Source organism: Vidua macroura, chromosome 8 (assembly GCF_024509145.1).
Source record: "Vidua macroura isolate BioBank_ID:100142 chromosome 8, ASM2450914v1, whole genome shotgun sequence".
Classification (NCBI taxonomy): Eukaryota; Metazoa; Chordata; class Aves; order Passeriformes; family Viduidae; genus Vidua; species Vidua macroura.
This window is the reverse complement of record NC_071578.1, coordinates 34,786,527-34,802,082: the sequence shown is the minus strand read 5'-3', so window position 1 is coordinate 34,802,082 and position 15,556 is coordinate 34,786,527. Positions and strand designations below refer to the sequence as shown.

At 54.1% G+C, this 15,556-nt stretch overlaps 2 protein-coding genes and 1 long non-coding RNA gene across 7 annotated transcripts in view; 2 read left to right on the top strand and 1 right to left on the bottom strand.

Moving 5' to 3' along the window:
- The window catches only part of LOC128810486 (prosaposin), a 22,293-nt gene extending 14,991 nt beyond the window's left edge, over nt 1-7,302 (top strand). Inside the window, exons 8-14 of one of the 2 annotated variants that reach the window (XM_053983359.1) lie at nt 368-481; nt 1,260-1,355; nt 1,552-1,738; nt 1,888-2,039; nt 3,701-3,781; nt 4,313-4,420; nt 4,967-7,302. In XM_053983359.1, coding sequence (XP_053839334.1) covers nt 368-481; nt 1,260-1,355; nt 1,552-1,738; nt 1,888-2,039; nt 3,701-3,781; nt 4,313-4,420; nt 4,967-5,002 — 774 coding nt within the window. In that variant the 3' untranslated portion in view covers nt 5,003-7,302. Of the gene's footprint in view, nt 1-367; nt 482-1,259; nt 1,356-1,551; nt 1,739-1,887; nt 2,040-3,700; nt 3,782-4,312; nt 4,561-4,966 lie in introns of those variants that run through there. The other variant, XM_053983358.1, reaches the window with a different exon arrangement.
- Nucleotides 7,193-9,137, bottom strand: LOC128810488 (uncharacterized). Of its 2 annotated transcripts, XR_008438049.1 has the most exons (3): nt 9,012-9,137; nt 8,582-8,786; nt 7,193-7,656 (listed from the first exon to the last, which is right to left on the bottom strand). It is a non-coding gene; the product is annotated as an uncharacterized LOC128810488 (long non-coding RNA). The 2 variants fall into 2 exon arrangements; XR_008438048.1 differs by having other exon boundaries at nt 8,582-9,137.
- LOC128810487 (prosaposin-like) lies at nt 7,987-15,556 on the top strand. Of its 3 annotated transcripts, none has more exons than XM_053983361.1 (14): nt 7,987-8,055; nt 11,162-11,286; nt 11,536-11,610; nt 11,697-11,822; nt 12,029-12,211; nt 12,702-12,845; nt 13,083-13,139; nt 13,457-13,564; nt 13,765-13,851; nt 13,950-14,133; nt 14,204-14,373; nt 14,452-14,532; nt 14,679-14,786; nt 14,872-15,556. In XM_053983361.1, exons 1-14 carry the CDS (start codon nt 7,995-7,997, stop codon nt 14,905-14,907), a joined length of 1,545 nt encoding a protein of 514 aa, XP_053839336.1. In that variant the 5' UTR covers nt 7,987-7,994; the 3' UTR covers nt 14,908-15,556. The 3 variants fall into 3 exon arrangements, with proteins under 3 accessions (XP_053839336.1, XP_053839337.1, XP_053839335.1); XM_053983362.1 differs by having other exon boundaries at nt 11,533-11,610; nt 13,956-14,133; XM_053983360.1 differs by having other exon boundaries at nt 11,533-11,610.

Genomic DNA, 15,556 nt, shown 5'->3' with positions numbered 1-15,556 from the left:
ATTACTTAAAGCTGGGGAGCAGCTTTGTGGATGCAGCTCTGACTTGATGCTGCTGGTGGCTTGTTCTGGTGTTGGTAGCTCTTAAGTCAACTCCTTTTGAAGGGCTTGCAAGGGTGGCTCGTGGGGCGTGTTGTTTTAAATGGGGTTTTTAACCTCTTCCTCTTTAACAGGAACTGCTAAATTCCATCCAGTAGCTGTCCTGCCTATAACCTTACCAAATGCTTTGGCAATACTTGAAGTAGAAGTAGTCATGAAACTTTGTGTTGGAGCCTTTCAAAATTTTGCTCTCTGTGCCTGCTCACAGGCTCTGTAGAAAGGGCAGAGACTTCTAGACTTTTAAAAACTATGCTTATACATCTCTTTCCAGCAACCAAAGGACATTTGTGCCATGGTTGGGTTCTGCTCTTCTGTGAAGTCTGTTCCCCTTCAGCCTCTGGTGCCAGCTCAGGTGGTTCATGAGGTGAAAATGGAAATTGTGGAGGTAAGTTGGGCTTTTTGTACTTTGCTTTCCTTTTTGCTTTAGTGTAAAAAACTAGGTGAAAAAGATGATCTCTCATGCACAGAATAATCCAAGTCTCCCTGCATATAAATTCCTGGCCTTTTTTTGTTTCTGATACTGATTTATGAAGTAGGAAAGCTGATTGATTTGTTTGAACAGCAGAGCCTACACTGAAGCAGAGCTACAAGGTAATGCTTCAGGATTGAAAGGGGAACTTTTGATCCAGCTGTTCTGAATGACACCTTAGATGTAAATTCTCAGTTTGTGTTTTGCTTCTTGTTTGGAGTAATGCTTTGATCCCTTTTAAAAATGGGGCAGCGCTCTGCATGTGCAGATGAGGGACCAGAGTCAGAATGTTGAAGCTCTGAGTTTGAAGAAGCACCTTGGCTTCTCCAAAGGGTATTTTTGCAAACAGGAGGGTGCTCTCAATTCTAGGAAATGTTGTCCTCCATTAATGTATTTTAAAAACCACTGTATATTTCCCTTGACTTCTGTCTGTGTGGGATTGCTTATTTCTTTGCGTCTACTAAATTCAACTCCTCATACAGCCTGGGGGTTGTAGTCTGAAAATTAGTCATACAAAATGCCTGTTCATTCAGCCAGGCCTTTTACTGAGACCTTTGAGGTTGGTTTGGGGTTATGTGTGACCTTTTGAATACAGCCCAAACTGAGCAGCTATGTAAATGCTGTTAGGAATTGTCCCTGTCAGATGTGGTCCAGTGCTGATTTTATTGTGTGTGTATTTCTTCTGTGTACTCAGAAGGCCTCAGTTCAAGAGAAGACTTTTTCCTTGTGTGAAATCTGTGAGACCATGGTGAAAGAAGTGACTGGCCTCTTGGAGAGCAACAAGACAGAGGTGTGTGAGTGGTGGGCATTGTACCCCTTCCTAGGCTTTCCTGAGACGGGGCTGCACTGAAAGGGGAAGGAAACTCAATTTTATTGCCTGTTTTCACATCAGCAACATTTCTATCCTGGGTGGGACAGAAGAGGTGTGCTTATGAACAGAGTCGAAAACTGTGTCCCTTATTTACTCCTCCTGCCCTGTGCTTCAGGAGGAGATTGTGCATGAGATGGAGGTGGTCTGCCGCCTGTTCCCCGGAAGTGTCAAGGACCAGTGCAAGGACTTCATCGAGGTCTATGGCCAGGCTGTGATTGACATGCTCTTGGAGGCAACGAGTCCTGAAGCTGTGTGTGCCATGCTGAAATGCTGTGCAGCCAGCAAGCTTCCCCAGCAGCCAGGTGGGTGATGAGGGGTCTGTGGTGTTCAAAATGAGCTGGTTCACCTATGGTGAGATCTCTTTGGAGGACGCTGCTGATACTGCCTCCTTTCTTCTCCTTCTCTTTACCCAAGCACTGATGTTTGGTGTGGTTTTTATTTTCCTTCTCAGTTGTAGTGAAACCTGCAGGTGGCTTCTGTGATATCTGCAAGATGGTGGTGGCTTATGCAGACAAAGAGCTAGAGAAGAATGCCACGACAGCTGAAATCGAAGCTTTACTGGAAAAAGTCTGTCACTTCCTGCCAGAGTCTGTCAGTGAGCAGGTAAGGTGTTTGTGCAGGAGGCAGACTAAAAGCCATGGCCTTGGTGGCTGGGAGCTGTCCCTGTTGATTTGTTGGGTTTACACAGGTCCTAACAGTGACAGTTATGCTTAACCTCATTTTCTAGGTGTTTCATCTGATATTTTGTCTGTATGCTAATTTTAGGTCCGCCTCTCAAGTGTCTCTGCTTCTGCTATAAATGTCCAGGTACCCCTAACAGAGGTCTCTGTGTTTGGCCAAATGCCTTGTCTCTGGCTGGAGACAAACTGTCCACAGGTGCAGCTGGGACTGGCTTGTGTCCAGCAACCTGATCCTTCACAGGTTTTTCCCTTTACTAATTAGCACCAAAGTACAGCAGCTTCTCCTGTCCAGTAGAGCAAAAGGAAAAAAAAGGGGGGAAGGGCTTGATCTGAGGCAGCTGAATGACCTTGCTGTGTGGCAGTCTGCCTTCCAGTCAGGGCAGATGGAGATGAACAGAAGGATGAAACACAGAATCCTGGAAGGGACCTTAAAGACTATCTAATTCCACCCCCCCTGCTTTAGGCAGGGACATCTTGCAGAGTATTTGGAAAAGCTAGAGAGAAGCTTCTCTCGTTGGTTTTTGTAACAGCCTTCTCTGCTAAAGGCTGGGAAGAGTTTGGGGTGCAGGGGGATTAGGTTTGCTCAGTTCCCATCCTTGGGAGTTGGCAGGCCCTTGAATAGATGTCAGCTTTTGAGGGTCTGAATTGAATTGACTGGCTGGATTGTTGTACTAATTTGCAGTCAGGAAAGGTTTGCCTGGAAATCCTCTGAGAACAATGGGTGGGAACAGTTGAAGGCTTTTTTTTTTTTTTTTTTTTTTTTTTTTCCCTCTCAACACTGATCCTGCTCAGGGGTTTAATGAAGTAATTGAAAGTAGGCTGGTGTAATTCCAGCCTGTGGGACACCTGTTAGACCACTGATATCAAGATTTACCTGAAAATCTTATTAGGTGGCTGCTGAGTGTCAGCAAGTGGCAGCTACTTGTAAGTTTACTGGGGATAGAATATAGAGGCTTAAAGCAGCTGTGGAACAGCTCTTCCTGCTGTGAGGCTGTTTAATAGCTGTGGTTGGTTTATTAATTGATGCTGTCTGTCTCTGCTGAGAGCAGCAGCATCTTCCTCAGCTCTGGAGCCAGCCTCTCCACTAGAGGGAGAGAGGCTGTTCTGGAAGGAAGTGCTCCTGCTGCTGCCTTGTCTGAGGGAATAACTTGAGTCCAAGTGCCTGGGAGTCCTTGCTGCTGTCCTGCTCAGGAAGTTTGTCTCCAGCTGGTTCCGTGTGCTTTCCTCTTGAGACAGGCGTGATCTCCACGATCAGAGATGAAGCTTTGCAGTCAAAGCTTCTTCTGCTCGGTTCTTTTCCCAAAGCCTGTCCTGTTTGGTTCTTTTCCTTGTGAGCCCTTATCTCCTCATAGTGTGTCTACAGACAGCTGCAGGCAGGTATGAGCTAGCAGAAACCGTGGTGTAGTTGTGTGATTAGTGCCTGACTCCTTTGCCATGTGCAGGGCTCCAGCCTCTGCTCTGTCCTTGTGGAGTGTGTTGTTGGGGTGTTTGGGGTGGCACGCAGGCCTGCCTGCTGCAGACCACACATTCCTCTGCTTTCAGAGGCTCCAGCAGGAGAACCTCTCACCCTGTGTTTTGTTACAGTGTGTGCAGTTTGTGGAACAGTATGAGCCCGTGGTTGTGCAGCTCTTGGCAGAGGTGATGGATCCCACTTTTGTTTGCACTGTGAGTATTGCATTTGGTTTTATTGAGGGCAGGCTCTGATACAGTGCTGCCTACTGTCCTAGGTGCCTTTCAGTGCCCAGCATGCAGAAACTCTGCTGGAATCAAAATCAGCACACTGAATGCTTGGAGCAAGCCCCTTGTGCAAGGCCTGGGGCTTCCTGAATGGACAGCTGTCTGACTGCCAGCCCAGCACACGGAAGGGCAGCAGGAGAGAGCTGCCAGGGGTTAGCCACTGCTGAGGTTCAGTGACAGCCCTGAATGTGGTGGGAGGTGAAGTGACATTTCTTGAGAAAGGTCCCTCTCTAGAAGATCTGTTTTTCATGACTTGCTATGAAGGAGCTCCAGTAACTTAACTCTGCCCTGGCTACGTGGCTGCTGGTTCAGCTGCAGGTGTGACCTCAGTGAGAGCTCCTGCAGCTGCCTCAGTGCAGCTTCCACACTCCCTCAGGTGGAAGCTCAGACATAAGGCTGGACTTGAGATCTCTTGGTGCAGTTAGGAAGGTGCTGACTGTGCTGCTGCTCTTTTCCCAGAAACTTGGAGTCTGTGAGTCAGCTAAAGAGCCTCTCCTGGGGAATGATGCCTGTGTCTGGGGTCCGGGCTACTGGTGTAAGAACATGGACACTGCTGCTCAGTGCAACGTACGTAGGGCAGCCTTCTGCCTCCAGTTCCCTTCTGATCTCTGACAGCTCCTTCTGAGCTCTTTTTGGCTTCTACTGCACTTTGAAGTGGATGAACTCCAGTTCAAAATAAGCAAAAGGGTACTAGTTTGATTAGAGGGTGTTTCACAGCTCTTAGCTTTCTCAAAGCTGACTTTCCTCTCCTTTTTGTGTCCCACACCTGTGTGCCAGTATTTCAGAATCTATAGTAAGGTACAGTGTCAGCTTTATATTTAGTCAGTGTTCCTGCAGCTGAGAGACCATGTCACAATCTCTCAGCAGGTTCTAAAAATTGGCTTCCACTGTTGCCTTTTCTGCCAGGCCTTAATGGTTAAGGGTCATCAGTCTTCTTTCCTAAAGCTCCTGGCTGGTGGGGCTCAGAATATTATTTATTCTAGTCCTCTCTGAAATCACTTACTTTAAGGAAAACAAATTTGCTCCCAAGATCTTGGCTCAGGATAAGGTGTTGAGCTGCTTGTTTGCAAACTGGCTTTTTTCCACTAATATCAGCTATTTCTTCCCCTTTAGGCTGTTGATCACTGCAAACGTCATGTGTGGAACTAGAAGAAGAATTTCCAGTTCTGAAAGTTTGCCATGGCTCTTAGGAAATGTGGGCCGAGCTTGGCGGAGAGCTGTATCTCACCTGTCCCTCCTCTCTGCCTCATTAACAATTTGACCTTCAAGTTCCTTTGTTGTAACTCTTCTGTAGCAGTGCTGCTGTTGAAGGATCAGATTTTCATTGTTGACTTAACAAAGATATTTCTGATTGTACAGTTTAACCCATTATGCTCCTAAAAATAGTCAGTGTGTTGTAGATTTTTTTTTTTTTAATTGGTAGGCTGAAGTGTTTATGTTCTGGGAGGAATGACAGATATGGTGAAATGAGACAAGGCTCTTATCTTTTAATTTAGAAAAAAAAGAGCAAGATAGCAACTGAACTTTCAAATGTCTTTCTGTAGGCAGCATTGGGAAGATTTTACATGCTTTGCATTTTTAACATCTGGCTGGAATGTTTATTTTCTGTGTATGGGAACTCTAAAGGATAATGCTGAATCTGGGAATCGTTTTGGCTGGAATTTTCAAAGCTCTGCAGATGCAGAGGAGGGGGCTTTGTGTGCCCAGCTAACATTCAAAGTCACTGGTAATTAAAAAGATGCATTTGAGTGATCAGCCTTTTGCATTTGAGTGACCACGCTTGTGGCTCATGGTGTTGCTATAGCTAAGGAAAACCCTCCCTCAGCCTTTGATCACATCCTTCTGATTTCCTTGGACTGCTCAGTCTCAGCACGGGTGTTCTGCTGCCAAACCCAGTCCCGTGGGATGTCAGTTTCCTGAAGCATGCTGGTGTACCTGAGGAATGAACCCCTTTTTTCTTATCCTAGTTGCTCAGTTCTGCTTGGTCTTGCAGCTTCCCACAAGCAGCCAGCTGGGTGCTGAGGAGGCAGCGTGAGCTGTCACTGGAAGATGGAGGAGGATCAAGTCAGCAGGAGCTGGGAATATGTCAAAGGGAGCTCAGCACTGAGGGTGGAATCTGTGGAAAAACGGGTTTTATTGTAACCTGTTTGTTCCTTGATTCTGCTTTTTCTCTCACAGCATATTTCAGTCATCTGAAACCTGAGAGGTGCTGTGAGGCCTGGGGCACCTCCCACTGCTGCCCACCCACTCTCACTGACGCCCTTGTGAGTAACTGGAGGTATGAATTGTTATCCAGAGTTCCCATTTCTGTTGGGAAATGCAGCAAGCAGAGGTGGCAGGTGGTAGGAGCACTAAAGCAGCTATTTAAAGCTCTGCTGGCACACTTGACAGCCTGCCTTTCACACCTCTCTGAAATTCCACTTAAATGGCCTAAAATCCCCCCCAAAAAAGCCTTCAAGGCAGGCTTGCTATCCTGGGAACATGGCAGGCCCTTGATGTGAAGGGCCTTGGGGGGTAGAATCCTGCTTGTGTTGCTTGGGACGGACCTTGCTTTGGGTGTGCACTTCTGATCAAGTTAATCCCCAAAGCCAGAGGCACTGAAGTAGCTCTGAGGAGACCTTTGGGAAGGAGCAGCTGGGCAGATGTGGAGCTTTGAAAATTCCAGTCCTGTTCAGAAGGATGCTGGTAACTCCTGCTGTTCCTGTGGTGTGTGGGGCATGCAGGAGCTCCAGTAACAATGCTGTAGCAGCAAGTAGAGTATTTTTCATTGGAAAACCACTGGACTGCAGGTTTTTAGTTGATCTGTGTGCATACTAAAAGCCTGGGCAGTGCTGACAGATGGCAACAGAGGTTGCTCTCGCCTGTTTCCTGACTACTGAAGCACTCATGGTGTTAAACAAGAGGAAAAAAAAAAAGAAAATTTCCCCTAAAGACATAAAATACCTGCAGCTTTCTGTCCTGGCAGGCTTGTGCAGTGGTTCTGGTGGTGTATCCCAGCTGGATGGGGCAGATGGAGCAGATAGGAGATGGGCTCTGTCCCTGCGGCAGCGCTGCCCTGGAGGGACGGGTTGTGTGACACCACGGCACGGAGGGTGCATTTGGTGTTTTAAACTGGATGGTGTGGCTCTTTCTTGGGGGGTGGTGGGGCTGCATTGGCAGCTTGGGAAGGTTTTATTTTCCTGGGGTTTTTAGTAGGATTCATGCTGGGCAAGGTGAACCAGGGGAAGTCCTGTGCTGCTGCTGGGAGTCCCTTTAGTTTTCTCCCTTCCTGTGGACTGTGGCACCTGACCTGCTTGAGTCATGCTGGGGGGATACTGTGCAGTTGCTTTCTAAAGAACATTGTCTTGATTTTTTTTCTTTTTTTTTTTTTTTTTTTTTTTTTTTTTTGGTTTTTTTTTTTTGCACAAAAGCTTCCTTAATGAACAATAAAAACTTCCGTAAACCGATAAGTTTGCGTGTTTCATTTTTCTCCGTGGCAAAGGTTCTTGTTAAGGTTCCCCTTGGCTGCAGGGCCAGGAGAGGGCACATCCCAAGGTGTCACTGGGAATCTGGGACTGAATGGATTCAGGTTCCCATTAGGCTGCGTGTCCCATCAAGCCTCTGTTCTGCTGAGCAGGGTTGCAGGTGGAAGAGGCTTGCCTGGGATTGCTGCCTCTCTCTTCCCTGGACAAACACAACGCCTGCTGTGAGGCAACAGCCCCGTGTTGCAATCGCTGCCTTGCGCAGGCCAGAGGGACTTCTTGATACCGGCCTTCCCTGCTGACTCGTGCTTAATGTGGCTTCCTGTGTGTCCTCATTCCCTGCTGGATTCCAAATAAAATATAAAAATGTCATTCAAAGGCAGAGAACGTGGTGCTGTCATGTGGCTCTGGGATGCTTTTCCCTGTCCGTGCCCACCCTCTGCAGCCAGGTTAGCGTTGAGCAGCAGGTTCTGGGCTGCTTCTGACCTCCTGGGAATACCTGCCTGCCTCTGGTCCCTCCCTCCCTGGTGATGATTTTATAATCAAGGCATAAAGTGAGGGGTGTGGTAATTGCCCTGCGTAGGTGTGGATTCTGACTGCTTCTCCCAGCCCATCCAAGATTCCTCAGTCTGGGAGCAGCACAGGAGAGGAACCAGCCACTGAGGACTCTTAGGAACGGCATGGAGAGCAAATGGAGTGGCTTGGTGCTGATCATTTCTGTGTGCCTGGGCTCCTACCAAGGTAAGGCCAGGCCTGGAGGTAGGTAGGATGTGGACAGCCCAGAAAACCCTGCTGAGACCCAAAACTATTCCCAGCTTTGGTGTCTAAGCTCCATAATGTGCTTCCTCTGGTGTTGGAGTTGGGCAGAGGAGAGCTGGGGAAGGTGGCACCGCTGTCTGTGTTACCCACCTGGAGGTGAGAGTTGGAACTTTTGCCTTTAAAGGTGATCTCAGGGCAAAAGGGGTTTGTTCCCTCCTTTCTCTGGGATTCAGGCACAGCTGGTGGTGTGTTGGGGCATGGAAGGAGGGAAGCCATGACAGAGTGTCTGTAGTGGTGGGGGAGAGGAGCTGCTCTCTCTACTGCCCTTGGTTTTGGGGCCTGGCTGCCGATGTGTGAGCTGGGGGAAGCCACTTGTTTGTCACAACAGAGTGACCATGAAGCTGCCCTTTTCCTCAGGGCCCTCATAGGAGATGCAGGAGGCAGGAAGTTGGCTCTGCTGCGGCTTGCTGAGCTTGGGAAGGGTGATGGGGTGATGTTGTCTACTCACCTCAGGAGCCCTCTCAGCATCAGCACTTGGGTATCTGTGAGTGAATCTTCCTGCAGGCGAACCTCTGCTGCTGTTCCTTAATCATCCATCCCCTGCCCATCCCCAGGAAACAAGCTGGGGAAGGCCTGCTTCCAACCCCTGCTCCTTGCTTGAGGGCAAATCGCTGCTTCCTGGGGAAATCTCCCCCGGAATGAGAGAAGCCCTGCTGTTGCAAGCAACCCCCCCGTGTTTTAGCGTGAAGAGCCCCCCTTGCACCCCAGTTAGCCCAGGCTTGGCCCACTGGGCTCCCCTGAGGTGATGTGCCCAGGTTTTGTGGTTGCACATGCATGACCCGGGCTGGGGGGACGTGTCCCGGGTGTTCCAGCCAGCACCAGGCAGAGCAGGAAAGTTCACCCGTGCTCGGCACGTCCAGCCCGGCGGTGCCGCCTACCCCGGGAGCCGGCGGGGCTTGGCCGAGCGGCACGGGGGTGCTGCGGCACCGGGGACTCTGCGAGCTTTGGAGAGAAGGGGTTGGGAGCCGGGGAAAGTGTATTTATGGTTCTTGCTGTAACAGGGGCGTGCGCCAGGCCGGGAATTGGGGCGCTGGGGCCCACGCTGCCACCCCCGGGGTTTACGTCACAACCGGCTCGCCAGGCTCGGCCGGCTTGGCCGGGGAGCTCCGAGGCTCCGTGGAATGCCAGCACAGCCCTGCCAGAGCTGGGGCTCCCTGCTGGATACCCCCTGAGCAAAGCCCACCCCATCCCCCGGGCCCGGCACGCAGGAATGGGGCAGTTGTGGCTGGCCTGGAGCCGCAGTGGCACGGGAGCATCCCTGCTTTGCTCCTCTGCCAAAAATGGCATCATTTAATAACCCTGCTGCCCGTGTGCCTGGCAGCATGAGGTGGCTCCAGCACGGCTTTGAGACGTGTAGGAGAGCTCACGGGACACCAGTTGCCCCAGCTGCTTGCCCCGTGGCAGTGGTTTCCACCTGGGGAAGCTCCCCCTGCTCTCAGCTGCTGGGTGTTACGATTAGTCCTAATTACGTTCTGTCTCAGAACTTGCTGCCTGACTTTCAGCTTGAGCAGGGTGAGGAGTAAGTGCTGAGCTGAGGATCTCTGCGAGCCAGGAAAAGTACGGGGCCAAACCGCCCGTGTCTTTTAGATCCTCCCGACCCCACCATGGGGTCCAGGCTCCAGCACAGCTCCGTGAGAGATGCTGCGGGACCAGCCCAGAAGAAAGCTTTGGGGTTGTTGTCTCCCGCCTCCTTGGTTTTGGTGCTGCCCCTTAATGCCTCCGCTGACTTGCCATTCCTGTTTGCCCTGATGCTGGGGCCAGGGTTGAAAAACATAAATATATCCCTCTGAGGTGATGCGGCGAGCGCGGCATCGCGCAGCTGGGAAGGTGTGTGGGAAGCCTGGGAACCCGGGGGGACTCGCCCTGCCCCGGGGCCCGCCTGCCCCAGCGCTGCTGTCAGCCCGATGGGGAAATCGGGGCTGAAACGCCACCCGGCACCCGCCGGGCCGCGCCAGCGCTCCTGGGGCAGGCGGGAATGGCGTGGGGGGGCTTGGGAGCCCTCTCCCCACAACCCCCAGCCCCCGAGAATTTCCAGGGCGGCCGTGGGCACCTCACGCTGCAGTCTCATGGATGAGCTGGAGGCGTTGCCAAAATCCAGCATGCAGGGAAAGCGGCTTTTGGGGAGAAACCCGATAAGGGCAGGGTCGGGTGGAAGGAGAAGTTTCTGCCTTTGGCTTTATTCCTGCTCTGCAAAATCGTAGACAGGGCTGGGGGATAAAAGCTGGATGTAAATGCTTGGAGCGGGGAGGGTTGTGCTTTGCTTAGAAACGCCTCTTGCTCAAAGGTCTGCAGCAGGGTCTTGTTTGTCCCTTTGCTCGGGTGCTGCTCCCAAACTCCCGGAGCAACTCGCGGCCAAAGCAAGGCGGTGAAGGGCTTGGGTTGTGCCTTCTCGCCGCCTCCTCCCCAGCCGCATCCTGGGTGGGCACAGTTCCCGGTGGAAACAAACACTCGCCCCATCAGAAATGAGTCCTGACACACCAAGGTGACAATTAAAGCGCAGCTCTTGCGCCACGGCACCGCGCTGCCGGGGCGGGCCATGCCGCCGCTGCCGTGCCGGGGATTTACAGCCAGCAGAAAATGCTGTCGTGGGGAGGAAATAAAACCAAAAGAACCCCACCAAAAGTGGGGTTGCTCAATCGTTGCCGGGAGCCGTGGCGTGATTATCTGGCTGCCGTGCGGGGCTGAGCGCCGGCGCCCCGGGTTTGCTCGTTTTGCAAGATTTACTGCTGCTTTTATATGCAGCCGCATTCGCAGCGTGTCAGAGGGTGCTGGGAGGCTGAGGATGAACTCCAAATTCCCTTTGCTTCTGACCCTATGACGTCCCATTGGAAAAGCTGGCAGCCTGGCGAAGCCGACCTTAAAAAAAAAATTATAAATGAAACACCCCTTCCACGACTTTGGGATTGAGGAGGAATCACAGCGGGAGGGTGAGGAGCATCACTCCTAGCTCACTGCGGTGCAGACAGGGAGGCTAGTTTGATGCCTTGGGGTACCTTGAGGGCTGACAGTCTCCTCTCCCCTCCCACAGCCGGGGCCAGCCCCCTCCACGAGTGCGGCGAGCGGCCGGAGGACTGGTGCCGCGACGTGGCGACCGCGGCCAAGTGCGGGGCACTGGAGCTCTGCCGGCTCACCGCGTGGGACCGGGCGCTGGGGGTAACCGTGCTGGGAGCAGGGGATGCGGGGGGCTGCGGGAGAGGTGCCCATCTGCCCCAGAACGCGGAGATGGCGGGAGGATCCCGGCCTGCCCACCCCAGCACCCCGCATCCGGCAGCAGAGCAAATGGCAAAAGTCAATGGGTGCCCCGGGGCGTTCACGTGGGATGTTTTTGGGGTGGAGGATTGGGATCTGGGGAGGGTCTGGGTGCCACGACAGCATCCCGACATGTCCCCTCTCTCTCAGCAGAAGGGGATCCCCTGTCACCTGTGCCAGGTGGCAGTCTCCCTGGTGGGCAAGATCCTGCAGGACAACCGCACCGAGGTGGGTCTCGGCGGGAAGGGGGAGTGGGGCTGCTGTTCCTCCCCACCAACCCCACCGAGGCCCTGAACTCTCTCTCTGTCACCCAGGAGAAGCTGCGGCTCTTCTTGGATAAGAGATGCCAGTACCTGCCCTTCCAGGACTGGTCTGTCAAGTGCAAGAGGATGGTGGACACCGGCATCCTTGTCCTTGTCCAGCTGGGCAAGCAAGTGTTGGTAATGCAGGGGGAGCCCCGGGTTTGGGTTTTTCCGTAGTTTGGAATGTCTTCGGGGCTTGCAGGGCAAAGGATGCTCCTGGAGCCTGGGACAAACCATCTGAAGGACAAGATGGAGAGGGAAATGACCTAGGGTGGGGGCAGGGGAGTTGGTGTGATGGAGGAGGTGCAGCCTCAAGCCCTCACCCCACCCCTCTGCTCCCGCAGTCAGACCCGAAGGTGGTGTGTGGGACCATCAGGTTGTGCCTGCGCCGGGACAGACCCACGGGGACCTTGAAGTATCAGCAGCCACCACCAGCAGCCACAGGCCCCACCCAGGACTTTGCTGACCTCATCGCCCCCTTCATGGCCAACGTGCCCCTCCTGCTCCATCCTCAGGATCGGCCTCAGGTACCGTGGCCCAGGCAAGGATGGTGCTGGTCATGGAACCATGGAATGGTTTGGGTCGGAAGGGACCTTACAGATCATCTCGTTCCAAAGCCCTACCACAGACAGGGAACGTGTCCAGGTTGCTCCAAGCCTCATCCAAGCTGGCCTTGGACACTTCAGTAATGGTGCAGCCACAGCTTCTCTGGACAATCTGTGCCAGTATCCTAATGCTGCTCAGGGGTGAAAATCCCCTTAGAAGTATCACCTACTTAAAAGCAATTAGAGAAAGCCCCTAAAATTTCTGCAGAGCTGAAATGACTTCTGGCTGGCAGTGTTGCAAATTTGGGGGGATATTTCAGGATGCAGGAGAGAAATGAGAGATGCTGGTCCGAGTGCTGCCCCAAATTGCAGCCAGTGTTTAAATCCCAGCCCTGGAAATGCAGGTTGGGGGTGGGGGGATTGGTTTTATTTTGTGGGGTACCAACGTGTCCCTGCCCTTGTTATCCTGCAGGAGATGGAAGAGGTGTGTGGGGACTGCCTGCAGCTGGTGACGGCCGTGCAGCAGGCACTGGGGACCAACACTGCCTTCACCTGGGCGCTGGTGGGCCACGCCAAGCGCGTCTGCGAGACCCTGACACCCGACCTGGCACAGCGGGTGAGGGGCCAGCAGGGAATCACACAAGGGTTTGGACTGGAAGGGCTCTTAAAGACAATCTCACTCCACCATGGGCAGGGACTTCCTTCCACTATCCCAGGCTGCTCCAAGCCCTGTCCTACCTGGCCTTGGACACCTCCAGGGATGGGCTGCCTTCTCCTCCTCGATGGGAGCATCTCTTGTAGATGGGGAGGGGTGGCCAGGATCAGGCCCTGATGCTGTGTGTCCCTCCTGCAGTGCAAGCGCTCCCTGGCCGAGTACACGGACACGGCTGCCCAGCTGCTGCACTACCTGGTAAGAGGCTGAGGGCTCCCTGAGGTCACTGGGTTCCATCTGGGGGCCTGAGGGGCACAGCCAAGGGGCCTCATCAGCAAATGCTCCCTTTTTTTTGTTAAACTCACTGCCTAATATTCCGACAAAATATTGATTTGTTTTTCCCCTCCTCTCTGCCTTGCAACTGCTGCAATTATATTTTGTTTTCATTTTCTCTTGCCATTTTCTGGCCCCTCCACCGGCAGCAGGCTGAGGTAAGTGAGATCCATGCTCTGGCACGCTGAAATTCCCTTCCCTGGGGCCAAAGCCTGCCTGACTTGGGATGTCTCTCTCCCCAGGACCCAACGGAGCTGTGTGGCCAGCTGGGACTCTGTGCCTCCAACTCAGCACTGCCCCTCCACACACTGCTCACAGAGAGGGTGATGCAGGTCCTGAGTGTGCTGGGGGTACGTGGGGACCCCCTCAGTCCTGCTGTGCTCCTTAAAATCCAAACACTGCAAAGGGGGAGCCTTATTTTGTATTTTATTTCCTCAAGCACCTCCATTTATCTGAGGTGGGGAATGCCTTACGTGGGGGATGGTGGCAGAACAGGGTGAGGGTGGCTCTGGAGGGGCTCGGCATGCATCCCACCCCCTTGTCCCGACAGGACAGGGTGGGGAGCACTCCGCTGTGTGACGTGTGCCAGTTCACCGTGAAGACAGTCGAGAGCCTCCTGGAGAACAACGTGACAGAGGTGAGCCCCACCGCCGCGGTGTGCTGCTGGGGGGCTGGGACAGGGGGCCAAGGGGCGGCAAGGAGCCGGGATTTCCCTCTTCTGCCTTGTGCCGGCAGGAGCAGCTGGTGAATGACCTCGAGAAGGTGTGTTACATGCTGCCCCACGGCGTCATCGGGCAGTGCAAGGACTTTGTCAACTCCTACGGCAAAGCCGTGGTGATCATGCTGCTGGAGGCCACTGACCCCGCGGCCGTCTGCACCATGCTGCGCTGCTGCCCCCGCAGCGGGGACACCCGGCCCGGTGAGCTGGCACCCCGACCCCGGGGAGCGGGGTGTCCCCTCTGCTGGGTGCTGATGGCCGTGTCCTCCAGGGGCGGAATCCCTGGAGCAGCTGGCGGTGAGCACGGGCGCCTTCTGCAACGTCTGCCAGATCGTCATCACCTACTTCGACAACGAGCTGCTGAAGAACGAGACGCTGGAGGAGCTGGGCGAGGTGCTGGAGAAGGGCTGCGCCATGCTGCCCATGCCGCTCACCAGCAAGGTGAGCTGAGGAGGAACACCCAACCCAAGAAAACCACCCGCGATGGCCCCGCCGGGCTCACCCCTCTCTCCCTCCCAGTGCCAGGCGCTGGTGTTGCAGTACGAGCCGGCGGCCGTGCGGCTCTTCGTGCAGATGATGGACCCCACCTTCGTCTGCACTGTGAGTGTCCTCATCCCTGGGGCGGCCCGGGCCAAGATGCGCATCCTTTCACCGAGCCTGTGGGCTGGGAGAGGGCCGGGGTGGATCAGAGGCTCCTCATGGAGGTTCTCTTCCTCTCCCTTCCACCCTTTTCCTTTGCAATGCAGAAAATCAGAGCCTGTGACTCGGGCAAGGAGGATCTCCTGGGCTCGGCCCCCTGTGCTTGGGGCCCGCAGTACTGGTGCAAGAACATGGCCACGGCGGTCGAGTGCAATGTAAGTGCCGGCCGTGTCCCCTCCCCGGGGCCGGCAGGGTGCCGCCGGTCCCCGCAGCCCAGCGCCATGCCCGTCCCTCCCGCAGGCCGTCGCACACTGCCGGCGCCACGTGTGGAACTAGGAGCCATCTCCCCAGCTGGCTGGACTTGCTCTGCCGTTTGGTTTGGGATCCTGGCTCCCTTCCCTTGGGACGTGCCTGCACTCACAGACGGCAATGGCAGGAGCCAACCGGCCTCGTCGCGCCGGCGGGGCTGCGGGGAACCCCAGCGGCCTCGGCCGCTTCCTCTTCCACTCCTGGGGCTTGGACTTCCAAATCAGGTTAAGGGACTCGTTAATATTTTCAGGACTAGGGATTCAGCCTTGACGTCTCTCAGGGTGACTGCAAAATGCCCAACCTCTATTCCCACCTCTATCTCCATCCCCAGTCCCTTCTCCACCTCTCCATCCCACCCTGAACCACTCGTACGGCCCAGATCCTGCAACGTGGATCTGTCCCCGTGGGCTGGGCTGGGTTCTGCTGCCCAAACACTGGCCCCCCGCTGCTGGCTGGCGGCAGCCTCACCTGAACGTAAAACGAATGAGTTTGGGTGCCAGGATTTCCCTTCACACCCCCATCCCTGCTGGGGGTCCTGTGCTGACCCAGCCGTGGTGGTGAGCCATGGGCAGCGAGGTGCTGGCCCGTTCCTCCCCGCCGTATCGGGGGGATGCCTGCAGAGCCTGATCCTGGGCGTGCATGGGAGCATCCCATCACAAATAAACTCTTCCCATGA

What these genes read in the sequence shown, in the direction of transcription:
- LOC128810487 (XM_053983360.1), top strand. Translation starts at nt 7,995, where the DNA reads ATGGAGAGCAAATGGAGTGGCTTGGTGCTGATCATTTCTGTGTGCCTG. An exon ending in TGGAGAACAACGTGACAGAG is followed by an intron (nt 13,852 to 13,949) that starts GTGAGCCCCACC and finishes TTGTGCCGGCAG; the next exon opens with GAGCAGCTGGTGAATGACCT. An exon ending in CCATGCCGCTCACCAGCAAG is followed by an intron (nt 14,374 to 14,451) that starts GTGAGCTGAGGA and finishes TCTCCCTCCCAG; the next exon opens with TGCCAGGCGCTGGTGTTGCA.